This window comes from Phytophthora cinnamomi (genome assembly GCF_018691715.1).
Source record: "Phytophthora cinnamomi strain GKB4 chromosome Unknown Contig108, whole genome shotgun sequence".
NCBI classification, from domain to species: Eukaryota; Oomycota; class Peronosporomycetes; order Peronosporales; family Peronosporaceae; genus Phytophthora; species Phytophthora cinnamomi.
This window is the reverse complement of record NW_027151041.1, coordinates 1-24,791: the sequence shown is the minus strand read 5'-3', so window position 1 is coordinate 24,791 and position 24,791 is coordinate 1. Positions and strand designations below refer to the sequence as shown.

General features: G+C 57.5%; 15 protein-coding genes across 18 annotated transcripts; 11 read left to right on the top strand and 4 right to left on the bottom strand.

Annotated features, from left to right (window-relative positions):
• Nucleotides 1–11: 11 nt before the first annotated feature.
• Nucleotides 12–2,428, bottom strand: IUM83_15086 (uncharacterized protein; the record flags this gene model as incomplete). The annotated part of the gene is made up of 5 exons (XM_067939875.1): nucleotides 12–1,400; nucleotides 1,470–1,649; nucleotides 1,732–2,193; nucleotides 2,271–2,311; nucleotides 2,389–2,428. 5 exons carry the CDS (start codon nucleotides 2,426–2,428, stop codon nucleotides 12–14), a joined length of 2,112 nt encoding a protein of 703 aa, XP_067782242.1.
• A 175-nt stretch (nucleotides 2,429–2,603) lies between these two features.
• IUM83_15085 (Isovaleryl-CoA dehydrogenase) lies at nucleotides 2,604–4,225 on the top strand (the record flags this gene model as incomplete). Of its 2 annotated transcripts, none has more annotated exons than XM_067939874.1 (5): nucleotides 2,604–2,684; nucleotides 2,762–2,952; nucleotides 3,029–3,322; nucleotides 3,421–3,891; nucleotides 3,982–4,225. In XM_067939874.1, the coding sequence occupies 5 exons, from the start codon at nucleotides 2,604–2,606 to the stop codon at nucleotides 4,223–4,225; spliced, it is 1,281 nt and encodes a 426-aa protein (XP_067782240.1). The 2 variants fall into 2 exon arrangements, with proteins under 2 accessions (XP_067782240.1, XP_067782241.1); XM_067939873.1 differs by having other exon boundaries at nucleotides 2,682–2,684; nucleotides 3,421–3,870.
• A 1,933-nt stretch (nucleotides 4,226–6,158) lies between these two features.
• On the top strand, nucleotides 6,159–7,673 carry IUM83_15084 (uncharacterized protein; the record flags this gene model as incomplete). The annotated part of the gene is made up of 3 exons (XM_067939872.1): nucleotides 6,159–6,604; nucleotides 7,171–7,560; nucleotides 7,640–7,673. The coding sequence occupies 3 exons, from the start codon at nucleotides 6,159–6,161 to the stop codon at nucleotides 7,671–7,673; spliced, it is 870 nt and encodes a 289-aa protein (XP_067782211.1).
• Nucleotides 7,674–7,690: 17 nt separating this feature from the next.
• On the top strand, nucleotides 7,691–10,101 carry IUM83_15083 (Transcription factor GTE3; the record flags this gene model as incomplete). The annotated part of the gene is made up of 7 exons (XM_067939871.1): nucleotides 7,691–7,873; nucleotides 7,943–7,982; nucleotides 8,401–8,463; nucleotides 8,537–8,674; nucleotides 9,581–9,777; nucleotides 9,850–10,015; nucleotides 10,085–10,101. The coding sequence occupies 7 exons, from the start codon at nucleotides 7,691–7,693 to the stop codon at nucleotides 10,099–10,101; spliced, it is 804 nt and encodes a 267-aa protein (XP_067782246.1).
• A 356-nt stretch (nucleotides 10,102–10,457) lies between these two features.
• IUM83_15082 (uncharacterized protein) lies at nucleotides 10,458–11,674 on the top strand (the record flags this gene model as incomplete). The annotated part of the gene is made up of 6 exons (XM_067939870.1): nucleotides 10,458–10,628; nucleotides 10,712–10,792; nucleotides 10,854–10,887; nucleotides 10,982–11,043; nucleotides 11,105–11,570; nucleotides 11,628–11,674. The coding sequence occupies 6 exons, from the start codon at nucleotides 10,458–10,460 to the stop codon at nucleotides 11,672–11,674; spliced, it is 861 nt and encodes a 286-aa protein (XP_067782245.1).
• On the bottom strand, nucleotides 11,671–12,615 carry IUM83_15081 (Ribosome functionion factor 1; the record flags this gene model as incomplete). Its single annotated transcript, XM_067939869.1, has 4 exons — nucleotides 11,671–11,875; nucleotides 11,949–12,182; nucleotides 12,241–12,431; nucleotides 12,490–12,615. 4 exons carry the CDS (start codon nucleotides 12,613–12,615, stop codon nucleotides 11,671–11,673), a joined length of 756 nt encoding a protein of 251 aa, XP_067782244.1.
• A 323-nt stretch (nucleotides 12,616–12,938) lies between these two features.
• IUM83_15080 (MBO2, coiled coil flagellar protein) lies at nucleotides 12,939–13,313 on the top strand (the record flags this gene model as incomplete). Its single annotated transcript, XM_067939868.1, has 1 exon — nucleotides 12,939–13,313. One exon carries the CDS (start codon nucleotides 12,939–12,941, stop codon nucleotides 13,311–13,313), a length of 375 nt encoding a protein of 124 aa, XP_067782260.1.
• Nucleotides 13,314–13,493: 180 nt separating this feature from the next.
• On the top strand, nucleotides 13,494–13,871 carry IUM83_15079 (MBO2, coiled coil flagellar protein; the record flags this gene model as incomplete). The annotated part of the gene is made up of 1 exon (XM_067939867.1): nucleotides 13,494–13,871. One exon carries the CDS (start codon nucleotides 13,494–13,496, stop codon nucleotides 13,869–13,871), a length of 378 nt encoding a protein of 125 aa, XP_067782305.1.
• A 555-nt stretch (nucleotides 13,872–14,426) lies between these two features.
• On the top strand, nucleotides 14,427–15,359 carry IUM83_15078 (MBO2, coiled coil flagellar protein; the record flags this gene model as incomplete). Its single annotated transcript, XM_067939866.1, has 1 exon — nucleotides 14,427–15,359. The coding sequence occupies one exon, from the start codon at nucleotides 14,427–14,429 to the stop codon at nucleotides 15,357–15,359; it is 933 nt and encodes a 310-aa protein (XP_067782306.1).
• A 584-nt stretch (nucleotides 15,360–15,943) lies between these two features.
• Nucleotides 15,944–17,341, bottom strand: IUM83_15077 (D-2-hydroxyglutarate dehydrogenase, mitochondrial precursor; the record flags this gene model as incomplete). Of its 2 annotated transcripts, XM_067939865.1 has the most annotated exons (2): nucleotides 15,944–16,031; nucleotides 16,872–17,254. In XM_067939865.1, 2 exons carry the CDS (start codon nucleotides 17,252–17,254, stop codon nucleotides 15,944–15,946), a joined length of 471 nt encoding a protein of 156 aa, XP_067782308.1. The 2 variants fall into 2 exon arrangements, with proteins under 2 accessions (XP_067782308.1, XP_067782309.1); XM_067939864.1 differs by having other exon boundaries at nucleotides 15,944–17,341.
• A 448-nt stretch (nucleotides 17,342–17,789) lies between these two features.
• IUM83_15076 (D-2-hydroxyglutarate dehydrogenase, mitochondrial precursor) lies at nucleotides 17,790–19,304 on the bottom strand (the record flags this gene model as incomplete). 2 transcript variants are annotated; one of them, XM_067939862.1, is made up of 3 exons in its annotated part: nucleotides 17,790–18,559; nucleotides 18,700–18,972; nucleotides 19,106–19,304. In XM_067939862.1, 3 exons carry the CDS (start codon nucleotides 19,302–19,304, stop codon nucleotides 17,790–17,792), a joined length of 1,242 nt encoding a protein of 413 aa, XP_067782228.1. The 2 variants fall into 2 exon arrangements, with proteins under 2 accessions (XP_067782228.1, XP_067782227.1); XM_067939863.1 differs by lacking the exons at nucleotides 18,700–18,972; nucleotides 19,106–19,304 and having other exon boundaries at nucleotides 17,790–18,305.
• Nucleotides 19,305–19,572: 268 nt separating this feature from the next.
• On the top strand, nucleotides 19,573–20,111 carry IUM83_15075 (zinc finger, C2H2 type; the record flags this gene model as incomplete). The annotated part of the gene is made up of 2 exons (XM_067939861.1): nucleotides 19,573–19,830; nucleotides 19,893–20,111. 2 exons carry the CDS (start codon nucleotides 19,573–19,575, stop codon nucleotides 20,109–20,111), a joined length of 477 nt encoding a protein of 158 aa, XP_067782307.1.
• Nucleotides 20,112–20,127: 16 nt separating this feature from the next.
• On the top strand, nucleotides 20,128–20,873 carry IUM83_15074 (c2h2-type zinc finger-containing protein; the record flags this gene model as incomplete). The annotated part of the gene is made up of 2 exons (XM_067939860.1): nucleotides 20,128–20,190; nucleotides 20,250–20,873. The coding sequence occupies 2 exons, from the start codon at nucleotides 20,128–20,130 to the stop codon at nucleotides 20,871–20,873; spliced, it is 687 nt and encodes a 228-aa protein (XP_067782288.1).
• Nucleotides 20,874–21,888: 1,015 nt separating this feature from the next.
• On the top strand, nucleotides 21,889–23,125 carry IUM83_15073 (uncharacterized protein; the record flags this gene model as incomplete). The annotated part of the gene is made up of 2 exons (XM_067939859.1): nucleotides 21,889–22,749; nucleotides 22,802–23,125. The coding sequence occupies 2 exons, from the start codon at nucleotides 21,889–21,891 to the stop codon at nucleotides 23,123–23,125; spliced, it is 1,185 nt and encodes a 394-aa protein (XP_067782310.1).
• A 1,199-nt stretch (nucleotides 23,126–24,324) lies between these two features.
• Nucleotides 24,325–24,791, top strand: IUM83_15072 (uncharacterized protein; the record flags this gene model as incomplete). Its single annotated transcript, XM_067939858.1, has 1 exon — nucleotides 24,325–24,791. A coding segment is annotated over one exon (467 nt), but the record flags the coding sequence as incomplete, so codon positions are not given.

The following is a 24,791-nucleotide window of genomic DNA, read 5'->3' as shown; positions in this document are numbered from 1 at the left end:
GATACGCTGCTCTATTGACTAAAGAGCTGCAGGCGCTGCTCCTCGATGAGCGCATGGCTCTTGTCGAGCTTCACCTGCAGAATGTGCAGTTCCTCCTGCAAGTCGGCGATGGCCTGGTCTTTACGAGCTACGGTCGCCTTGACGCGCTCGTGCAGGTTTGACAGCGCGGTGTCGTGCTCGTCGCGCAGCTTCTGCACTTGCTGCTGGAAGTGGCTCTCCAGGGTGGCCTGCTTCTCGCGCAGCGAGGTGATCTCGACGCTCTGCTGCTGCTGCGCGTACTCGCTGTCGGTTTGGAGGCCGCTGCAACGCTTCTCCAGCTGCGCCATCGAGTCCTCGTGCTGCCGCCGCTCCTCGTGCAGACGACGTGCCAAGTCGCTCGTTTTGTCGCCGGCCTGACGCAAGTCCTGGCCGAGCGCTTCGTTTTCGCGCCGCAGCTCGTCGTGAAGACGTTCCAGCTTGCTCAGCTTGTCGTGCAGCTCGCGGTTCTTCTCCATCCACACGCCCTCGATCTCGCCCGTTTGCTTGAGCTTGCGCTCCAACTCGGCGCGCTCCTGGCTGAACTTCTTCTGCGCCTTGCGCTCGGCGCGCTCGACCATCTGCCTACTCTCCTCCTGGAGCTTCTCGATCACCAGCTCAATCCTCGCGTCGCGGGTCTTCAGCATTTGCTTCTCCAGTTCCTGCTTCTCTCGAGCCATTTCGTCCCGCAGCTTGCTGGTTAGCTGTGCCTTAAACTGTTCACACTCGACGCTGGTCTGCTCTCGCAGCGCCATGAACTCGCTCTCATACTTCGACATGATGTCCTGCTTCTCCTTTTGCAGCTTCTCAGCCGCGGCCTGGAGTTTGTGCATGTGTTGCTCTTTCAGCTCGTCCATCTCTTTTGCATTGGTGAGCTTCGCTGCTCGAATTTCGGCGTATAACTCGTTCCGCGTTGCCTCTGCTTCCTCTTGCAATCGTCGGCGTTGAGCGCTGAGCTGCTGCTGCAACTCGGCATCGGCGGCGTCTAACCGTGTCATCAATTTCGCGCGCTCCTTTTCACGCGCCTCGACCAGCTTGCGTTCGTAGTCATCTTTCTGTCGTTGCAACGCGAGTTCACGCTCCTTTTCGAGCTGTTGCTGCAGCTTCCGTCGTTCCTCGCTGGCAGCGTCACGAGCCTTCTCCAAGTCTGTCTTGCCTTTGGCTAGAATGAGCTGGATGTCGGGCTCCAATGCCGCTACGGTGGACTTCTTGATCTCCTCGGTCTTCTTTACGATCCACTGATCTCGACGAACCTTTTCCTGCACGGCCCACCTCTCCTTGGCGTCCTTGAGCTTCATCTTGAAGCGCTCAGCTTCGCGTGCAGCGTTCGCGTTTGCCTTCTGGGCCTCTATCACCAATTCATCGCATCGCTTTGCTAATGCAGACTAACACATTACACATTCATTAGTGTCAGGAATTCACCGAGGTTATTAGCCATGCAAACCACTACTTACTTTGTCCGTCACGAGGTTTTGTGCGAAATCCATTTGTTTTTCTAGCTCCTTGTTGAACTTTTGCTGCTGTGCTGTAAGCTCCTGCTTCATATGCTGCTCAGCATCTGCTAGCAATTGCTGCGTCTTGGCGGCGTCCTTCTTGCGTGCCATCTTCAGCAGCTCGATTGTCTTTGTCTTGTCCTATAGAGAAAGGTAGAAAAGTAGATCACCATTAGCCTTCGATCTTACCACAGCCATATGCACTATCCAGTGAGTTGCTCACATTCAACTCGATCGTAATGGTTGCCAGCTTCTCCTTTATGCCGACGTAGTACTGGTGCGAGTTGTTGCTATCGTCCCGGCGACTGAAAGTCGAGCGACAAGAACGCAATGGCGAGTGTTCTCCGTCGCCAAATTCGCTGGCACTGTGGGGTCTATTGGAGTCTTCCTCCCAGGCAAACTCCTTCGGTTGTCTCCTGTTCGATTGTCTTGCACGATGTGACGGTGCGGACGATGCCCGACTCGTGATCGAGGGCAACTGCCCTGCTGCAGATTCGCTCTCCAGAGCGTCTAAATAGTCATAAATGCTACTGCCAGCACTGCGGTGGCTGGTGTTGCTACCTGCTCGAGAGCGGGTCGCACGCGATTCGAGCTCCGCCTGATGATTGTCGTCATTTTCCTGTTGAGGCGATTGCGGACGCTCGAGCTGCAGCTTATTCATCTTCCTCATCACTGCAACAGGCAACTATTGTACCAAAAACCGCGACAACATGCTAAGGAACTGTTGAACAAGTAGAACCGGAAGCACTCAACAACACGTACCCTTGAATCGTCTTCATCATTGTTGGAACCTCTGGCCCTCGCTGCCGACACACATCAATTCCATTAGCTTTGGCAAAACTCACTCAAACACTTGCAACGAAGTCCTACCCTATCGTACCATGCACTCGGCGGCGGTCAGCATCGTGTCGCCGCTGCATCCTGCGGCGAGGAGTATGGGGAGTTTCCGGGTATTATTGGCTCGACCAGCACCAGGCATACAGACAGCAAATCATCGCTGTTGCCCTTGACTTCAAGTTGATGTGGCGCACACAGTTCCCGACGCTTGAAGTTTTGACGTCACTCGCCAATTCCCTCTCCGTGCATCATATCAATATGCTTCGTCAACTCCGCCAGCCTTTGGTTGTCGCCCGCCGCGCGCGTATCGCGGCCGACGGTAGCCTCCTCCGCTCCATGGTGCGTGACTGTCTCGTAGTGGAAGTCTCGAGGGAGGAACGCTGGTGTTGACCGAGATATGCGTGCAAAACCAACAGTCGTCGAGCAGCGAGCTGGATCTGTTCACGCCGACGGAGGAGCATGGCGCCCTGCGGGAGATGCTGACCGGATTCGTGAAGACGAAGGTGGACCCGCAGGCGCTGGAGCATGACCGCGCAGAGAAGTTCAACATCAAGCTCTTCCGAGAGCTGGGAGAGCTCGGCCTGCTCGGCATCACTGCACCAGAAAAGTGCGTGCTGCTGCTCATATTGAGTCGTTTCGCTTAGCTAGTGGCTCTAACATGTTGTTGACTGGTGCTATGACAGGTACGGTGGATCGGAGATGGACGCTCTGGCGGCTGTGATCGCGCACGAGGAGCTCTCGTCCAGCGACCCGGCCTTCTGTCTGTCCTTCTTGGCGCACTCGATGCTGTTTGTGAACAACGTTGCGCGCAATGCATCGGACGCTCAATGCCAGAAGTACCTCCCTGACGCCTGCTCGGGCGCCAAGATCTGCGGCATGGCTATGAGCGAGCCCTCCGTCGGCACGGATGTGCTGGGCATGCGCACGACGGCGAAGAAGTCTGAGTGTGGCAAGTACTATCTGCTGAACGGAACCAAGTACGTGTTGTTCTTAGGGTGGTGAATTTCCACTCATTTTAGTCTGGTGGGGGCAGGAGTCTTACGTGTGGTGCTGTTGATGCTCGTCAATGATCCAGGATGTGGATTACGAACGGTGCCCTAAATGACACGGAACTGGGCGACACCTTCCTGGTGTATGCTCGCACTGGCAACACGGGGAAGGCGAAGCAGGACTTTTCGTCGTTCCTCGTGGAGAAAGGCTTCGAGGGATTCTCTTTGGGCCAGCGCATCAAGGACAAGTGCGGCATGCGCGCCTCAAACACTGCCGAGCTGGTGTTCGAGAATTGCAAGGTGCCAGTCGAGAACATCGTGGGCTCCGAGGGCGGCGCCGTGCTCTGCATGATGCGCAACCTTGAGATCGAGCGCGTGACGTTGGCGGCCATGAGTCTGGGCATCGCGCGGCGCTCACTGGAGGTCATGAGTAACTACGCCAAGGAGCGCGAAGCCTTCGGCCGGCCGCTGAACAATTTTGGCCAGATCCAGAAGAACATTGCCGAGTCCTACGCGGAGTACATGGCTGGACGTGCGTATGTGTACAACACGGCGAGGTGGGTTGAAGTGGGTGTACACTGACTGAGCTGTGAAGGCGAAGCTTTACTAACATCTAATCCGTTTGCGCATGGACGGTGGGAATGCAGGAAGCTGAAGCTAGACTCGGTGGGCAACCGCGTGGACACGGACGGCGTGAAGCTCTACTGCGGCGACATGGCGAAGCGCGTCGCGGACCGCGCCATCCAGACGCTGGGCGGCTACGGCTACGTGGGCGAGTACAACGTGGAGCGCCTGTGGCGCGACTCGAAGCTGCTGGAGATCGGCGGCGGCACGAACGAGTCCCACCACAAGAACATGGTGCAGGACCTCGTGCGGAACCCGGCGTTCTGAGCCCAAAGTAGCAAAGTAGGAGGGTGTCCCTTACAGCCACGTGAGTCAGCCTCAGCGACTCGAGCCCGACAACTAAAAGAGCTAATGGAGCAGTGAGCGTCCTTGTCAGCGGGCGATTGAAGTGCTACACTAGCAGCAGATCTTGTGGACAAAATCTGGAAGGAATCGGTAATCGGATCTTTGCAAAACGGCGCGATCTTTGGGTGGCCCACCCACAGCGTAACCCGCCCGTAACCCCGCCTGGCCTGCCGACCGCCTGCGAGCCACCGCTGCACGTAGTGTCGGACGTGCCCAAAGCCGTCGCTGCGACGCGAAGTGTCCGTCGTGCACAGCACAATCACACGCGGCCGCCTGATACTGGTCACGTGCAAGTTGAAATGATATGTTCTCGTAGCGAGTGGGAGCGGAACTCCCTCTATAAGAACACCGTAACCCTTGTACGTGGCGACATTTGAGTGGCGGTTTTTTGGGCGTGAGCCGTAATGCTGTGCTCGCTCCTGCTTGGCCATGGCCGAGCTGCCTGCTGCCTGTCATCCGGCGCCACCTGCACCTGTACTCGTCCTCCCTACGCTCGGCGGGGGCCGTCCGCCGACGTCACCGCGGGGGGCTTTCATCCGCCGCCCGCCACCGCCGCCATCGTCTCGCTCGCTTTGGTCCTTCTCGAACGGTTGTTCTTTTGCTGGGTACGGGAAATGGATGGTGGGAAGCCACAGCAGGGGCTTTTTCTGGCCGTGCCGGAAAGACTGCGCCGCTCGAGCACGGGATCGGCAGCACAAAGCGATAATTTGCGGCGCAGTCTTTGAGACCGGACTGGGAGGGGGTTTCAAAATCTGAGTTCAAGTCCCAAACGGCTGCAAGCGCGGCAACGGCAGCATGCGACGACTGTCGAGCACGGCGCGGCGGGGACGCTTCACACGACGAAGCACACGAGCGGAGACCGTCGCTGGCAAGACGTGACGCCACCGCCGCCAAGTTCACCGCCGCCGCCAGCTGTAGAGGCCAGGCTGTCTCGGATCTTTAGCGGTCTTGAGGCATCTTTCGGCCCAAAACGGCGAAGAAAGCAGGTGCTTTCGATCGGCTTTGGCGGGGTTGACCGCAAACCCGCCAAAGGCGATTTGGGGTCGATCGAGGTTTTCAGATGCGCATACTGGATCCAAGTGCGGCGGCCGGTCGCCGAGGTTTTTCCCGCTCGCCCGCGGCCGTTCTTCTTTCCTCGCTTTCCCAGAAACGAATTTCAGTCATTTTCGAAAGCAAGCGAGCGGTGGCAGGCGGACCCCCCCCCGAATACACGCCCCCGCCCTCTTTTGGAGTGACCATCACTCCCGAGGCTGTCCAAATTCGCGCGCCGCGGCAACTGGGGTCATTCCTCAAAAGAGAGCAAAGCCCGCGGACCCGGCGCCCCAGCAGCCCGCCCGCCGCCGCCGGTCCCCGCGTGACGCGCCTGCCGCCGACGACCGCAGTCTCGTCCGCGAGCGCCCCTCCCAGCAGCAGCAGCAGCAGCAGCACGCGGCCGGCTTCGCCAAGCTGGCGCCCGCAGCCACCATAGGCGACCCAACGCTGGACGATCCGGGACGAGGTGGTGCGGCCCGACAAGGCCGAGAAAGGCGACAAGAGCGCAGTGTTCCAGACCGCGCGCATTGAAGTAGTGAGCCCCAGCGACAGCGCCACCCGTGGACCTCGGGCACGCCCGAGGGGACCTTGACAGCGCCAGCCCCGACGCGCAGCCCACCAGCCTCGCCAGCGTGCACGTGTGCGTCATGATGGTCGAGCAGCAGGCGCAGAAGACCAAGAGCAACGGCACCCCGCGATCAAGCAAGAGTCCACCGCCCATCCGCCCGCGACCAAAGATACGAGCAGCAATGCTGTAGCGCCTGCGTCAGTGTCGGTCAAGGCGGAGAAAGTTGCAACTGCCAACAAAAGCCCAAGTCCGTGCCTGATTCCCGCGCGAAGTGCTGCAGGCGCGCCGCTGCTGGTCGGCAAGTACTACATCCAAGACAAGCGCGCTGTCTGGTCCGGCATGTGGGGCATGAGCGAGGCCGCGTTTGGCCCCAACGGCATCATCAGCCCGTTCGAGATGAAGTCGCAGGAAGACGTCTCTATCCCCACGTGCTCCGGCGCCGCGGACAGCGTGCATCCGGCGATGTCCGGATCAGCGCTTGCGCGGTCGTCAAGGACGACAAATACCTCCGTCAGCGATGTCTCGCCGGTGTATTTGGGCTACGAAACGGATGCGAATGTGCGATCGGCGATGCCTTTTCAGGGAAAGTACAGCGGGTCCTTCCAGATCCAGGCCATGCAAGCACCAGACCGTGGCGGAGAACGACGTGGAAATCCGCTTTGTGCACGACGCGAGCAACCCGTCGCAGTTTATCGTTTCAGGTGCTGGTGAGAACCGATTCGGGCTATTTACGCTCCACGGCTTCTGGACAAGGAGACAAATGAGCTGCGTCTGTACAAGGTGTACAAGCCGAAGGATCCTGTGAAACGCACGCTGCCGCGACGCAAGGGCAGCGCGGGCGGTTACCCCGGCGGTGAAGCGCGAAGTGAAGGCCCTCTCGATCTCCGCCCCTGGCCTTGCTGCTATCACGGCCTCTGCGGACGTTGTCAAGATCGTGACCCTCTGGTCGGTCCTCACTATTGTCGTGCTGCGAAAGGTCGGCACGCCGATGTCGGACTACTCGTCGCCGTCGTTGGTATTGGGTCGCCCGAGCGGAAGCGTTCCGGCGCACCTACGCGAAGACAATATTCTCGATCTGGACCATGCTCCCATGAGCATGAAGAAGTGCCTCAGTATCTTGAAGGGTCTGATGTCTAATCCGAAGTCTGCACCCTTCTTGGCTCCGGTAGATCCAGTTGCACTGGGTATCCCAGATTACTTCCATGTTATCAAGGAACCAATGGATCTCGGAACTATTCGGACGAACTTGAGACTGGGCTGATGACAGCCCCACGGCGTTCGCGGAGCAAGTGCGCCTTGTGTTCCGGAATGCAATGCTCTACAACGCCGCCCACAGCCAAGTACACATTTATGCACGCAAACTCATTGACGACTTTGAAAAGCGATTCAAGAGTCTCAACGTCAAGCTATCGACCAAGAGCAAGCTCTCGGATCCGAAGTCCAAGAAGGATTCCAAGACAAATGCAACGTACACATCGAAGAAAATTCGAGGAGGCAAGGGAACAAAGGGCAACACCAAGCGACAAGCCTCTGGGGACGAAACGGGATTAATCATGTCGTTGAAGGAAGACATCGAGCGTTTAAAGGCAACTCTGGAGCAACTTCAACCAAGTATGGCGAAGACAATCGTTTCCAAGCCAACCAAAGCTGCTGCTAGGTACGCTTTTCTGCTCTGTGGTAGGTGTTCGCGCTGCGCGCGTGCTAACTGTGTATTTTTTCTTGCTTTGCGTGTTCAGACCGTTCAAGATGGAAGATTTGACGAGGAGTTAAACGAGCCTATGAGCCAAATGGACAAGGCTCGGTTGAGTTCCGATATCAAATTACTCCCTCAGGACAAAATCAATCGTGTCCTTCAGATTATTGCGGAAGCGGTTCCAGTTGCAAAGCTGGCAAACGAGAACGACGAAGTAGAGTTAGACATCAACGCGTTCGACACCCGGTGCTTGCGAATGCTGGAAGGATATGTTAGGGTAAGAATCTTACGCCTCTTCGCCACACACGCCGCCAGTACTAAGTGTTCACTGTTTCTCCTCTTGTAGGAAAACGGGATTGGCCGCAAGCGGAAGCGCCCGGCTAAAAGTCCAAGATGGCGCCAGCTGACAAGCGACTTAAGTCTGCGAAGGTGGCGGCATTAAATATCCGACACCGCCAGGAGGAACTTAAGAGTGAACTGGCGGCAATCGATGGTGATGCTACCAGTGGAGCACGCGCAGCTCCTGGGGATGGTGCTGATCGACGTTTGGACCAAGATGTTGCCATGACAGACGTGGATGCCGATACGGAAGCTGCCAAAAGGGTGGCGACAGCTCATCGGAGAGTTCGTCTAGCTCTTCCGAGTCGTCAGACTCGGATAGTGATAGCGATAGTGATTCTGACTCGGACGACGGCGGCGCTCCTCTGGAAAGGGTGGGTTTGTGAGATGTAATTGAGCCAGTGAGTCTTAAGTGCTGCGGTTCCAGTCACGTATTAATTAACGCTCTTTGCTGCCATGCCACAGTCCCCACCGCTCTGGGCGCTCCGAGTCTGTCACAGCTTGACCCTTCTGCTTCAACTCACGCCGGTTAGTAGATATGTTGGCCAATATCTGCGTGGTGAACACCCGTGCTGACATTACTGGCTGGTGCTTGCAACAGTAGATGCTGCCAAGAAAATTCGTGACGAGCAGCTATCGAATGCCGAGCCTCTTCGCGTGGAAAACCGCGGGGCCTGGAGCATGCTCGCCAAGAAGGAAACCCTAACGGAACGCCGCTCCCTCACGCTAATGGAAGCCAGTCAAGCTCGTTGTGGCTTTCTGCACGCTCGATGGAGCAGATCAAGCAAAAAAATTCAGCAGAAGGAGAAGGAGCGCACCGATGAACTAGAGGCATTGAAGCGTCGGGAGACCGAGCAGCGCGAAAGGAGAAGGAGCGCGAGCAGGCAGAGCGGCGGAAGCAGGAGCAGGAGCAGGCGGCGAAACTCGCGGAAGAGAAACGTGCCCGAGAGGAACGTGCTCGTGAAGCCGAACGCTTACGTCTTGCCCAGCTCGCAATGGAGCGTGAGAAGCTGGCTCGTGACGACGATGTCGAGCTTCACGACGCCACACTGAGCGAGGATCTGGATGCATTCAGCTCGTCCTCATTTTGTAACGTCGCTGTGCACGACGAGGTGAGCTGACACCAATGCGGCGATGCGGCTCGAGTGGTGGGTTGTGTCGGCGTTTGCCAGCCTTCCGACCGCGTTTCGCATCGATGCATCCCCGGCGGACGTGCAAATTTTAGGAAGCTGCCGTCGAGTGCGTACATGCGTTGATATTTATGCCGGTATCCCAATCCCAACACCAGAGTAAGAGTAGCAAAATCTATCTAATCAACAAAATTGATAGGAACTAGAGACGAGTGTCCATTTACCGACTCGCCGCGTACAGAACGCCTCTTCATTTTACAGACGCTGAGAAGAGTTGAGATAATTGCAGAGATGGAGAGCAGCCACGCGCAGGTGAATGACCTGCACAAGAAGTTCGAAGAGCTCAACGAAGAGGTCTCGGCTGCGCTGTGCAGCAGGATGCCCAAGCGCGTCAACGTTTGGCGCTCGCAGCAATCTCGCTGCAGCAAGAAAAGATGCGATGCGTCTCGCCAAAAGACTGGGGCTGGCGCGGCGACGTGACAGCTCTAGCAAAGCATATCGATCTGCAACTGCAGGACAGCCGCGCCTTGCGCTCGCACTACGCGCAGTCGCTAATCAGTACTACAGCTCAAAACAGCAGGAAGAAGCCGAAGGCTCGCGGCTGCGCTGTCTGCGATCTGATCTACGGCTGTTGCAGGACTTCCGGGTCCGATACTTTCGGCAAAGCGGCGAGAAGGACCCAGCTCTGCTTTCGGCGATTGAGGAGGAAACGGCAAGTATTGTGATGAATGGTACAACTCAAACTCATTTTTGATGTTGAACGAACACTGGTATGCTTCTTCAGAAACAACTCAAGGCATTCCTCGATAAGAACGCGAAGAAGGAGAAGATGGGAGGCAAGCAAGAACAATCAGCATTGGTGCTGGAGCTCTTCGAGATGCGACGCGACATTACGAGTCGCATCTCGGAGGACTTACTGAAGGAGAAAAACAACTTGACGTCGAAGTTGGGTAGGATAAAATGCCTCGTCACATGAATATTATTGAGATGGTTTGCTCACCTTGTCGCGCACAATTCAGGAATCCGGAAGCTCTAGCCAACGACAGCCTTGGCAACAACAATGCACCGACTGAAAAAGATGCGCTGGCGTCGTGGGATACACAACTCTATATATCCTTTTCGCTTGTACCTTTGTGTTGGTAACGATGCCTGCAGATGTATCAGTTGACTATATCTGTGTCCTTAACTGCTGAGCCGCGATGGTTGCCATTGATGTACTTACGTCATTCTAATGCAGGCGTTGAGGACCTGCAGAAGGAGAAGCGTGAGCGCCTCGCTGCTAAAAGCCGGAACTCAGTTGTGTCTATTGCAGGAACTGAGGGCTTTAGTGGCCTAGCGACCGAACCGAAAGCTGTGTCACTAAGTAGGGTCAGCAGCGAAGCAAAGTCTGACATGTTGGTGGATGACGTGCATTTTGCTATGCAAAAGCTCAAGCGTGAGGTGGCGGAATTGAAAAGTACAAACTCAAAGCTGCTGCTCACGAATTCGCAATTCGAAGACGACCTGGCGCACCTGCAAGCCAAGTTTGAAGAGGAGAAGAGCTCATCTGAACGGAAAGAAGTGGTTTGTTCCAAAGATGCAGAAGGTACTCGACATTTATCTTGCATCGTTTCTCTTCTCTAAATTCTAATGTGAACGCTGCTCAGATGGAAGATATTTTGCTCTCAACTGCCAAGGCTTTTGAAGAAGTGAAGCTAAGCGTGGAACTGATGACCAATATGTACAAGGTTAGCTGATGCTTCAGCCATTATCATTATTTACTGCCCTGACTCGGTTGCACAACTACAGCATCTTAGCACCACGCTGGCTGCCCAACAAGATGGTGAAGACGAACTGAAGCGCGTACGACTGACTGTATCGATCGTCTCTGCTGGTATGCACGTACTTCCCCGTTACTAACATTACGTTTGCTGTAGAGCGTGACCGAGTGTCGCTCTTGTTATCAAGCGAAATAAAGAAGATCGCTGCTCTTACTAAGGTGGTTTGGTAGAAGTCAAGCGATATCTAACCCCTCTAACATGTAGAACTTGTATCTACAGGAGAGTGAGCGCAAGGATCGTCTAGTCACGCTTGCTATGGCTGCGCGATATGAAATGGTTCAACATGCAAACCGACAAGAAAAGTTAGCGGCGGAAGCGTGTGAACAGCGTAACCAGTTGGAGTCTCGTGCGCATCAAGCTGAAGCCGAAGCAGCCACACTCAAACTGCAGCTTCAAGATGCCTTTGAACGCTTTGAAGACACCAACACTACCCTCAGCAACGCGAAGACATCTATTGTGCAGCTACAGAATGAAGTGCGCGCAACAGCCGACGCCGCCACGGCTAAAGAAGCCGAGTTACTGGCAGCTTTCGAGAAACAGCAAGCCGCGATGCAGCAAAAGCTAGACAAAACCAAGCGTGAGCTCATGGAATCCATGTCTGAAGTGCTCAACTTGGACAACAGACTTCGCAGAGCGCAGGAAAAACTCGCAAACAGGCGTCTGGCGCTGCAACCAGATGATTCAGGTACCAGATGCCAGCGAATTGACTCGTTTGTTCATCGTTGTGTACACACGTTTATAGCCTCTAAAGTTCACAGCAGCAAGAGGCGTACTCTGCTACCCTGCTAACTGAACTCCGTCGCGAGCTCGAGATTTAAATACGAAACGTCGACGCCGCCCAGAATGCGCTCCTGTAGTTCGTCCTCGTTCTCACCCTGGATGGTCAAGTAGAGGTGCATTTGTAGGTAGCTGGCCCAGCTCTGGCACATCGCTCCGATGTACTGTGCCGTGGTGCTGGAGGCCACATCCAGATCCAGCCCGAAGTAGTTGCTGCGTCGGAAGTAGTGTGAGCTTCGTGCCCGTAAGCGCTGGGCGGTTGGGCACGAGCGTCTGCAAGATCCACGGGCCATCCACTAGATTCGGAATCAGCTTGAAGCGGTTGTTACGGAACTCGTCGTCGCTTTCGTCGCAGAACCTGTCCAGCAGTCGGTGGAAAGCAGCAGCACTCGTCCTCCCCGGGTTCTGCGGCGGCAACAGCCAGTAGAACACCAGACTCAGGTTGTCGGCGTTTGGCAGCTCAATGTTCACGATGAACACGCGCGATTCCGGAAACGTATCCCGACAGTAGGCCAGCACACTGTTCGGTCGTGTTTCCTCCCTCATGGCGACGTGGTGGCCTTCTCCGTCTCTCGAACTTCCACAGATCCACGTGCAGCAGCCCCATGGCCTTCCCGGCAGGAACCTTCTCCTGGTCGTCCATGTACGTCCTGCCGCGCACTTGGACGTCGCTGGCGTCGGGCTCGGTCCACATGGTGCGGATCTCGCGCGAGTGCACGGCGAACGGCGCGTCGTCGAACTCGGACGTGCGGCGGCGACCTTGCTGCTGCTGCAGTCCGAGTCAGACGCGGTGATGTCCGCGTGTGGTCCACGTCCTCGGGCGCGACGTACTCGTCCAGGTCCTCGACCGTGACGCTGCGCACTTCCATGGCGTGCGGCAGGCCGCAGCTCCACTCGGCGTCCAGTCTGGTGCAGCTCTTGCGACGGCAAATCTCCACGCCCGAGACGGACATACGGAGACGAGCAGGAGGGCGAGGAGAGGAGAGTGGGGAGGGGGGAACGGCGCGAGGACAAGCGCTCGTCCACAGGCAGGCAGGAAGTGATGGGATGACGCCACGCACTGCGTCTCGATGACCGCAAAGTGCTGGATTTGAGTGTTGAGATAGACATGTCGCACGACCGGATGGGTACATTCACGTGGACCACGCCGTTATCAGAGACGGACAAGAGTGATGGTCACTCACTTCAACTTGGGAAAATGCGCACTCGACCTATATGTGGCGATGGCGGCACTAGCGCTGCGGCCAGACGGCAGGAGGGCAGGCGGAGGAGATGATTGAGCCGCAGGACGACGACGGCGCTGGGCCTGGGTCCGGCTCGCCGACGCTCTCGAGCAGCAACAGCCTCGGAACACGCGCGCAACGCCGTCGGAAACAACAACGAGGAGCTGGCGGACGCAGAGGAGCTGGAAGATGCGGAGCCTGGCGCTGCTGTTGGCGGCGGTGGCGTAGCACCTGGCTCTGCTTTGGGGAGCCAGGCCTCCGACATGTCGGCTCGCGCGTCGGCGTTCCGCCTGCTGGAGCAGTACTTCGAGGCGGACATGCTGACGCTGGACCAGCTGCAGTTCCACAAGGAGAAGTACGCCAAGCTGCACTCGTGCGTGCTGGCCCCGTCCAAGCACGAGAAGCAGCTGCTGAGGCCAAGGCGCTGAACCGAGACCTCCTCGGCGAGAAGATCCAGGTGGAGAAGCAGGCCATCCGCAAGGCCGAGGAGGTGGCGGCCTTCTCGTCGGTAGAGCGCGAGAAGGACCGGGCTCTGAAGGAACTAGCGGGTAGACCGAGATGCAGTGTTGACGTTTGAAATCACAGAGCTGCAGCGTGAATACGCCGACTTGGTGGCGGAGAAGGAGGCCATCCTCGCTGCCCATGCACAGCTCATTGAGCCCGAGGTGCGGCAGCTGACGACTGAAATTACGGGCCTTAGCGACGAGACCCACCGCCTAGACACTGAGCTGGCAAAGGACACGCAGCGTAAACGCGAGTATTTGGCGCGTCTGGACTTCCTGCACCAAGAAAATGCGCGTCTAGAACAAGCTAGCGCGGCGGAGCAGAAGCGCCTGAACCAGCTGCAGGGTGACCCAGATCGCATGCAGAAGCAAGCGGATGTCGTTGCACGAGCGGTGGCTGGTTTAGAGAGAGAGACTAAAGGACAAGACACGAGGTGTCGAGTTGCAATCATCTGTGGAGTCTACTGCTGCGAAGTTACATGACGCTGACGAGGTGCAGCGTGAACTCACTCAAAACTCGATGTACATCGAGAGACAATCGATCAACGCCAGAGATGTTGATCACGTGACACTGCATCTCCGTGAGGAGCAGAATGTCAATATGATGCGGCTCGGCGAGAAGGCACGACTCGATATGCGCGCAAAGGCTCTAGATCTAGCAGCTCGACGCGAAAACGAGCGGTGTGGGAAGGCGCAAAAGACTACGACCGTCTGAAGCGCGAACTTAAAAGCAGATTCTCATGCTGGACAGTAACAAGGCTTTGCTGCCTAATCTCCTCAAGTAGTTGACGTGCAGCATCAAGTGTCGGCCTTACGTTCTGAAAACAAAGATCAAGCCCAGCGACAACTGGATGTGAAGCAGCAGGTCGATCTGCTAATCGCCCGCTTTTGAAACAAGAGGATGGAGAGAAAGCACAAAGTGCGGAGCTCGAATCGTTATCGACACAGGTTACAGAGCTCGAGGCAGAGGTCGGTCAATGGTTAGTGGAGGAAAGCAAGCAGAAAAAGTTGGTCACGATGCTCACAGCCCAACGCGAGATGAAAGCTCGCGAAGCCACGTCAGCGCTAAATGCCGAGCGTCAAACTCAACAGGAGCTCAAGACGAAAGAGCTTGTGATTTTCGACTTGGCAAAGAAATGGAACGAGACAACAAACCACCTGCGCGAGTTTTCCGCCCTTTACGACGTTGTCAAAATGAACGCAACAAGTACGCTCAACCTTATCCAGGCATCTACCCAAGCTTTAGCAGAAATGAAAGAGAAGATCAAGATACTTCACAACGAAGTAGAGGTGCTTCGGAACGAGTCGCTCGCCAAGGATAAGGCACTCGTAAAAGAGAAGTTAGCACATGCAACAGCACAGTGCTCGCGCGATTCGTTACGCCTCGACACCAACAAATCGCACGACGCGTATCGGGCAAAGCAAGAGCAGGTTGAGCAGCAAATTGTCGAGATCGACAAACTCAATGGCATCATTACACACACGGAAAAAGAGCTGCTTCGATTAAAGAAGAAGTACGAGTTGGCGGTGGATGCCCGAAATGCTACCGGTGTGCAGCTCATTGATCGTAACGACGAGCTGTGCATCCTTTACGAAAAGTCTAACCTACAGGAGCAGGCCCTTAGTGCTGGTGAAACTGGATTAACCCGCAAAGACCAGGAGATCCGAGTACTCAAAATCCAGTTGGCAGACCTGCAGCGCCAGCTTGAGAATGCGCGAAGACAACTGCCTCACCTACCTGAGCTGGCCCAACGTATTATGTCCTTGCAGGAAGATCTGAAGCAGGAGAAAGATGTCACGGAGTTGCTTTGTCGTGACCTGGAAACTCCTAAAACAACGACCGATGGCGTGCCCTGGGTGGTGAAGATCCCGATGAAGAGCAGCTCTCGGCTAAACTTTCGTATCTGGAAGAACGATACCACCACAAAAAAGAACAGCTTCTTGAAAAGGAACTTGTGCTGGAAGAAGTGACAGGGCTATCCAACAAGTTTCGAACGCAGGCATCCGCCCGCCGAGGGGAAACTTTAGAGCTCGCGAAGCGGGTTAACGATTTCCAAGGTCGTATCAAAGAGACTACGCGTCGCATGATGGCTGTAGTTTCGGAGCTGTCAATGTACCAAGCTACAGCAATGAAGCTCCAGAAAAAAAACATGATGCTTCCGTCGACGTTGAGGAGTGCCAGAAGCGTGCTCTCGCAGGATATGCGCCGAACGCCTACTGCGAGCAACAGCTTGTGCGATTGCAAACGCAAAATTACACAACAACGAACTTCTCGGGCTGCAAAGAACAGGCGAAAGCTGCAGCTGCACATGCCGCCAACTTTCCATCGCAACTCACGTACACCACAGCAGAGGCACGGCCAAACGCGTATATTCCGGAGGACTTGGGCATCCCCAAGCCGTACGGACAGCAAGCCCCGTTCAAACCTTCTCAACAGGGAACTACTATGCGTCACATTCGCGTGCCGCAAAAGAGGGATATCGAGATCTAACAGAGAGGGAGGTTCAATCACAATATATCGTTCTTCCATTCCGATGCGTGCTTCGTTGGCTTGATCATTGCGCCTCGGGAAGAACCTTGTACGGGTTCAGTATTCCCTTCGGGTCCATCATCTTCTTCATCCGCTGCATGAGCTTGATGGCGCTGTCAGACTTCGACAAATGGAGATACTCAGGCTTGTGGGTTCCGATTCCGTGCTCAGCACTGATGCTTCCGCGATACTTGGAAGTCCACTCGAACACAAACGGCTCCAAAGTTTTAAACACCTTGTCGTCGTATTCCAGAGTAGAGATGTTCAGATGAACATTGCAGTCACCGATGTGGCCGTAGCATACGACCTTCGCATCCGTCGGAGCAAGCCTCTCTCTGGTTTCCTCCGCAATTTTGTAGTATTGCTCAATCGGCAACGACACGTCGTATTTGTACACGTACCCACGCGCAGCAAGTGCGACGGTAATGTCCTCCCGGATCACGAAAAGCTTGCGGGCCTGTGCCTCATCTTGGGCAACCGTCCCGTCGACAACGACGCCAGCCCCCATCACGTCCTCCAAATACTCGTTTAGTTTCTCCATATCGTGATCAGCGTTGCTGCCTGACGTCTCAATTAGTACGTAGTACGGACTCGGCGTCTCGAGCGGGTCTTTCGTCCAGTCCTGCTGGGACAGCACCATATCCAACGACTGACGGTCCATGAACTCCACCGCCGACAGTACCTCACCTAAATGCTTCTTTGCCTCAACAAATGCCTTTTGGACCGATGCGAAGTCTTCACAGGCAAGCAACGCTACATTCTTCGACGAAGACCGAGGTGGTGTCAGAATCGACACCTTGGTCACCACACCAAGAGTACCCTCAGATCCGATGAACAACTGCTTCAGGTCGTAGCCCGTGTTGTCCTTCCGCATCGTGCTCAGACAGTCAATGATGGTGCCGTCCGCAAGCACCGCTTCAACACCCAGCACCGTACCGTGCAGCGAGCCATACCTCAACAAACGCAGACCACCGGCATTAGTAGCGACGTTGCCACCGATCTGACACGTGCCCTTGGCGCCGAGGTCCAGCGGCATCATGTAGCCGTGCTTGGCCACGTAGTTGTCGAGGTTCTCGAGGATGCAGCCGGCCTCGCACACCAAGATGCCCGACACCTCGTCGAACGAGATGACGTTGCTCATGGAGCCCGTGGACAGCACGATCTCGTCGTACACGGGCACGCTGCCGCCCACGAGGCCCGTGTTGCCTCCCTGCGGCACCACCGGCAGGTTGCGCTCGTTGCAGTACTTGAGGATGGCGGAGACCTGCTCGGTGGTCTTGGGCTTGAGCACCATCTGGTGGCTGCTCTGCGCCTTGTACTTCTTGAGCCAGTCCATGGTGTACGCCTCGGTGTCGTCGGCGTCGGTGAGCACGCTCTCGGCTTGAGCAGCTGCTGGAATTAGGCCTTGTCGTCGTCCGTCCAGGAGGCGTGCGCCGGGTTGCGTGCGGGCGTGGAGAAGGCGCGCAGCGCGAAGCTCTGTGCGGCAGCGGCACCGACGCCGGCCTGGCGCCGAGCCGTCCGCAGCAGCGAGGGAGGATCATCGTGGGGTGGAGGGAGTGCCGGGCACGGAGGGAATCGCGACTGACGTACTCGGTGCGATTTTGATTGGCAAAACACGTGCATAAAACGTTATCCAAATTGAAGTTGGGGCATGTGCTTCAGGCGACCAACTCGACGCACCAATAAGCAGACAATATCCGATAGTTTGGTGACTCAGCAACGACATTTATCGCCTTAGAAGACGGCTACGATTCTGGCTTTGCTGATGATACTGCTGAATCGGTTCACGTAGGTTGTGTCCAAATGCAGTTTGCACTCCTTCGGCTGCAGTCGCATGCAATGGTTACGAAAGCGGCGCCTTCGAAGTTGTCTTACTCGCTGGAAGGCAACACCTTGTACGGGTTCAGGATCCCCTTCGGGTCCATCATCTGCTTCATTTGCCTCATGAGCTGGATCGAGTTGTCCGACTTGGACAGGTGCAAGTACGACGGCTTGTGTGTGCCGATGCCGTGCTCGGAGCTGATGCTTCCGCGGTACTTGGAAGTCCACTCGAAGACGAACGGCTCCAGAGCGTTGAACACCTTCTCGTCATACTCCAGCGTGGAAATGTTCAGGTGCAGGTTGCAGTCGCCCATGTGGCCAAAGCCGACGACCTCGGCACCAAGAGGTGCCATCTTCTCGCGGACCTCTTCCACGGCCTTGTAGTACTGTTCCATGGGAAGCGAAATGTCGTACTTGTACACGTATCCGCGAGAGCTCAGTGACATGGAGATGTCCTCACGCAACATGAACAGCTTCTGCGCCTGGGCCTCGTCCTGAGCAACTGTGCCATCCACCACGATACCAGACCCCATCACATCCTCCAGGTACGCCTCCAGCTTCTCCATGTCGTGGTCGGTGTTGCTACCCGACGTCTCGATCAGCACGTAGAATGGGCTTGGCGTCTCCAGCGGGTCCTTCGTCCAATCTTGCTGTGACAACACCATGTCCAGCGATTGGCGGTCCATAAACTCCACCGCCGACAGTACCTCACCAAGGTTCTTCTTGGCTTCCACGAACGCCTTCTGGCAAGCCTCGAAGTCCTCGCACGCAAGTAGAGCGACGTTCTTGGACGACGAACGCGGGGCGTTAAAATCGACACCTTGGTCACCACACCAAGAGTACCCTCAGATCCGATGAACAACTGCTTCAGGTCGTAGCCCGTGTTGTCCTTCCGCATCGTGCTCAGACAGTCAATGATGGTGCCGTCCGCAAGCACCGCTTCAACACCCAGCACCGTACCGTGCAGCGAGCCATACCTCAACAAACGCAGACCACCGGCATTAGTAGCGACGTTGCCGCCGATCTGACACGTGCCCTTGGCGCCGAGGTCCAGCGGCATCATGTAGCCGTGCTTGGCCACGTAGTTGTCGAGGTTCTCGAGGATGCAGCCAGCCTCGCACACCAAGATGCCCGACACCTCGTCGAACGAGATGACGTTGCTCATGGAGCTCGTGGACAGCACGATCTCGTCGTACACGGGCACGCTGCCGCCCACGAGGCCCGTGTTGCCTCCTGCGGCACCACCGGCAGGTTGCGCTCGTTGCAGTACTTTAGTATGGCGGAGACCTGCTCGGTGGTCTTGGGCTTGAGCACCATCTGGTGGCTGCTCTGCGCCTTGTACTTCTTGAGCCAGTCCATGGTGTACGCCTCGGTGTCGTCGGCGTCGGTGAGCACGCTCTCGGCTTGAGCAGCTGCTGGAAGTAGGCCTTGTCGTCGTCCGTCCAGGAGGCGTGCGCCGGGTTGCGTTCCAGTGTGGAGAAGGCGCGCAGCGCAAAGCTCTGTGCGGCAGCGGCACCGACGCCGGCCTGGCGCCGAGCCGTCCGCAGCAGTAAGCTAGAAAGCATCGTGGTTGATCTGCGCTGAGCTCTTGAACGTGTGCGGTGCTGGAGGCTCGGAAGAGGAATGGCGTGTTGATACCTGAGCCAAAGAAATGGGTCGCGTCGCGCAAACGGATACTTTGTGTGTGGATGGTGTGGCAGACGACTAGTTAGGGACATGCTATTCGGGACACGAGTGGCGGCCAACCGATTGGTTATCATCTCCACTCTGATTCCCAAGAGGCAAAAGCAGGCAATAGCTAGCACAGTACTAGCCCACCTCGATCGCTGAGCCATGTTGACGTGCACGGCGTGCCGCCTGGAGTTCGCCTCGCCGGCGGAGCAGAAGGACCACTTCCGCAAGGACTGGCACCGCTACAACCTCAAGCGCAAGGTGGTGGAGCTGCCGCCCGTGTCCGAGGAGCAGTTCGAGTTCCGCATGCGCAAGGTGCGCGAGGAGAAGGAGGCGCAGGCCGCCAGCGACCCCAAGCAGAAGCAGCGCGCCAAGCAGGAGCAGATCAAGAAGTCCGGCGTCAAGACGGTGCTCAAGTGCGTGGCCTGCAACAAGACGTTCACGAGCGCCAACGCGCACGAGAACCACTTGGCGTCAAGAAGCACCTGGCCAACGCCAAGAAGAACCCGGAGGTCGCCTCGGCCGTGGAGACCGTGGAGAAGCAGATGGAAGTCGTGTCGCTGGACGACGGCGGTGAGGGCAAGCAGGAGAGCCAGCCCAAGGAGCTCACGGAGGAGGAGCTGGCCGATCGAGGACAAGAAGCAGGTGCCGCTCGAGAAGGAGGACTGCATCTTTTGCACACACCACGCCGCCGACTTTGACGCGTGCTTGACGCACATGCTCAAGGAACACGGCTTCTTCATCCCGGACGTGGAGTTCCTCGTGGACGCCGAGGGCTTGGTCGCCTATCTGGCTGAGAAGGTCAAGGTCGGCTTCTACTGCTTGTACTGCAACGGCAGGGCGCCTTCCGCACGCACCAGGACGTGCAGAAGCACATGATATCGCTCTCGCACTGCAAACTGCGTTACGAGGACGAGGATCTGGAGGAGCTGCTGGAGTTCTACGACTTTGAAGCGCAGTACGCGTCGTCGAGAAAGAAGAAGGCTGCTGCTGAGGAGGAGGTCGAGTGGGAGACTGACAGCGAGGCCAGCATCGACAGTGACGAGGAGGTCGTGGAGGAGGAAGAAGATGACGAAGATGACGACGACAACACCATGGAGGTGTCCGAGACGGGCGAGCTGGTGCTCTCCAACGGCCGTCGCCTCGGCCGCCGCGAGTTCCGGCGCTACTACAAACAGCACTTCCGGCCGGACGAGACGCGCGCGTCGGTACTTGCTGCCACCAAGGAGAACCTGCTGCTGGCGTACCAGACGGCGGGCGTGGACCCTCGCGGCGGCAGCACGGCGCTGTCGACGGCGTTCGTGGCCAACTTCCTCAAGAAGCGTAACAACATCGCCGGCGGCATGTCCATCGCCGAGGCCAAGCGCAAGAACTTCTGGCACGAGAAGAACCGCTCGCGCCTGGACAACCGCAGCCACAAGCTCCAGAAGAACCCGAACCGTCGAGCGATGGTGACGGTCTAGAGCCAAGTAGAAATGCATGCCACCAATACAACCAGTCCATTCACAGCCAAACTTTTCTCTTACGCTACATGCGATGCACATACAGGATAGGCTACCCGAGGTAGCGAGCGATTCTCAAACTCAGGTCCAGCCGCGCACGTCCAGCCATTTCGTCGGGCCCGTCTTCCTCAGACGTGCCAGCGGTATAATACACGTACAATAGTCGATCGAATGAGCCTGGGCCTGCAAGAATCTTAAACCGCTGGCCCCGCCGGAGCTGCTCGACAGGCCGAATCACGCCACGCACGGCCAGCCTGTCGTCGCGGGACCAGCGACGATAGCGATGATTCTCGACAGCAGCTACCGCGCTTTCGCCATCGCGCTCAGCATCCCGCGCTACGGCCCACAGGCTCGCAAAATCATACCGTACTGACGCGCGCGCTGCAAACCATCGAGTCTCCTTCTGACCAGAAAAGGCAGGAGAAATTCTGCGATATTACCTCTCCCTCCACGCCCTCTCCTCGGCCTGTCGTGCCCAGCACAGCAACGGATACACGGCTCCGCGGTCTACCATCGTGGCACCTCGGCTCTCAGCTCAGCGCAGTAAATTAAGGACGGCTCCGCGCGAGCCGAGTGCAGGCCCGAGTTGAAGTGAGCCTCTGCCCATGATGTCATAGACTCTGAGGCTGAACCCTTATCGCAGACATACGTACCAAGCTTCTCGTGCATAAACGGGTCGGCGGCCGTTTCTCGGCATAGTGAAAGCAAGTGACGGAGCAGAGCCGCGGCGGCGTCGTCGATCGTGGTATGTCGCTTGCGAGTCCGGTTGCACCAGGATCGAGGCGCCGGTGGTGGTGAGTTTCGCCTTCCTCTCCTCGTCGGCAGCGAGCGGACTCACTCACTCGCGCTGCGCTCTGTACCGCGCGCGGAGGAGCTGGCAGGCAGGAGCAGAACCCCATCGCGGCTCAGAGCACAATGGACCGCGTGAACACCTTCTTCTGGTCGCGGCTGAACCCCACGGGCGAGCTCGTGCGCTCTGTCGTTGCTGCGCGAGCTGGTGCCCGACGACAAGCTGGACGCGGCGTTCGAGAGCCTCAGCATCGCGGCGAGCTCCGGCGCAGCGGCGCTGGCCGAACGCAAGCCCGAGCAGGAGGACGCCGAGGTCGTCGCCGCCGCTAACGGAGACGCGGACGCTGCGTGCGAGCCCGACTTCGAAGGCGAGGAGGAGTCGAGCGACGAGGAGTCGGCCGGAGAAGACGGTGCCCGGCGAGCTCGAGCGCAAGTGGGCCAAGATCCGCGCCGTGTTCCACGACTGGGACGAGGAGCAGGGCGACCGCGAGAAGAAGATGGACGACATGGCCGAGCTGCTGCTGCGCTACCGCGTGCTGGAGAAGGTGCTGATGCCAAGGTGCTGGGCCAGCTCACCTTCGAGACGCGCAAGTACGTGGGCAACGTGTTCCGCGCCATGACGGTGCACAACCTGCGCGGCTTCATCGAGCTCGTCGGCGAGCGGCCCGACATCATGCGCTGGCTTGTGGAGGGCTACCGGAACAACGACACGGCGCTCATCTGCGGCTCCATGCTGCGCGACTGCTTCGAGTACCAGACGCTCACCATGATCTTCCTCCAGGACCTCGAGCCCGAGTTCGAGTTCCTCTTCAAGGTCACCATGGAAAACAGCAACTTCGACATCTCGGCTGACGCGCTGATCAACATCTCGCGGTTGCTGACGGTGCACAAGAAGGCGACGGTGCAGATCCTGGACTCGTCCTTTGACCGCATATTCGGGCTGCTGAACGGCCTGCTGACGTCGGAGAACTACGCCACCCGGCGGCAGGCTCTGCAGTTGCTGCTCGGAGCTGCTGCTCGACCCCGTGAACTTTACTGTCATGCAGCGGTACGTTGCCTCGCGCAACAACCTCAAGCAGGTGATGCTGCTGCTGCGTGAGCCGAGCGATGCCCTACGGATGGACGCGTTCCACGTGTTCAAGATCTTCGTGGCGAACCCGAACAAGTCGCCCGAGGTGGAGCAGCTCCTGGTCCGCAACTGCGAAAAGTTACTGGCCTTCGTGAGCGACTTTGGCAAGGCCGAGGTCAGCCGCGACTTCCTTCAAGAGAGGTCGCTGCTGGTGTTCGCGCTGGAGCGCATGGCCGAGAAGGAGCGTGCGCAGGAGAAGACGCAGGAGCAGGCCACGCGACCCGCGTCGCTGTCGAACGCGGAGCGGATGCCGATCTCGGGCCCCGTGTCGGAAGTGTGTGTGAAGCAGAAGTAGGCGGGCAGTACAAACTAGTATTTAAGACAATAGGAGTGGCGCGACACCTAGATAAAGGAATCAATAACTCAGCATGCTCTCATGTAGACGGCGGCGCTTTGAGTGATTTCGATGCTCCTCTTGGATCATGCTCGTAGAAGTCATTCTATGCTACATGTAGCGGGGAACCACTGCTAGCTTCGACCGTCACCAGAAGAATCGCAGAATCGGACGGACGTTTACACGACAATGCTCGCTCGAATCTTCCCGACGTGCTTTCTGCTGCAAAATGCGCGCATCGAGTCTCTTGGTCTCTCCCGAATTCTTCTCGATCATTGCCGCTCAGTGCTCGCATATTGCAACTCGTATTGCAGCTTGATGCTCGATCACTGCTGCTAGCACCTGGTTTCTTGCCTGCATCTTCTTGACGACGCTTCTTCGAGCGACGCCAGTATTTGTCCTGGGCGCGGTTTCGAAACCTCAAACCTGCGCCAAGTTCACTTCGTCTGGGCAGGGTGACCACTACACGTTTGACCACCGCGGTTGGCGCTGCAGACGTAGACGAAGGAAGCGGGGCACTCTGTGGACGAATCCACGGACTTCGCCATCGGTGTCGGGGACTTGTCTTCCAAACAGTCGTTCATGTGGCCTGCTGCTGCCTGGCGAGGAGGCATCACGATCGCGACACGTCGATGTCCATGTGCGGCGCTGGATAGCGCCACCCAAGAAGATCACCGTTGCATGGCGTTGGGGCGCGGGCCTAGCATCGAAACGCTACGTCCAAAAGTCGCTTCGACGAACCGTGAGGAGCGAGGAAACGTGGCGCACAACATTGCTGCAACATGGTGTCGCCTGCAGATCGGGGAGCACGATGGCCCGCGCAGGCAATGAGGACAGGCCGCGTCGGCTGTCCATTCCTCCCCAACGCTGCTCGAGCTCTCGCGGATGGTGCTGGCCGGATGCGATGCTTGCTGCTTGTCACAGAGAGAGATGGCTACACCGTATGTGACACCTTCGCGCAACACGCAGCCCATCTCTGTAACTTTGGAACAGTTTGTCGTCGTGCAGTCGAGAACAGAGGACGAACCAGGCGCCTTCGCTGGTCGTCCTGGTGGCCCCGCGCAGCCTTCAGCTTCACTCTAGCCAGCCAGCAGCTCGCGCGGACGCAGCCACTGCACGTCTACTCCTCCTTCGCCTTGCAGGCCGTCGGCGTGCCAAGCATGATCGACGAGGACTCCATCTCCGTGGTCATCACGGCCTCGAAGGAGGTCGAAGGTGGCGAGACGCTGGACGCGGACGACGGCGGCGTCGTGACCCACGCCGGCAAGGGCCACAAGTACACCATGTACACGGTCTTCGTGCGCAACGTCACTACGGGCGGCAAGTGCGTGGTGCGGAGGCGGTACTCGGACTTCTACAAGCGCAAGGAGCTCATGGAGCTCGTCCTGGGGCCACTGCAGCTACTGCGAACAGTACCTGCAGCAGATCGCCGCGTACCCGTTCCCGCGCCGAAGGCTGCTGCGCTCGAGCCGCGCGGCCGTCGTGAAGGAGCGCATGGACAGCCTGGGCTGTTCCTGCGCCACATGCTGTGCATCATGGCGCGCAGCTTCGAGGACTGCTCGCAGGCCTGCGAGAACATCGAGAACTGCATTTTGAAGTCGTTTCTGCAGATGGAGCACCGAGACGC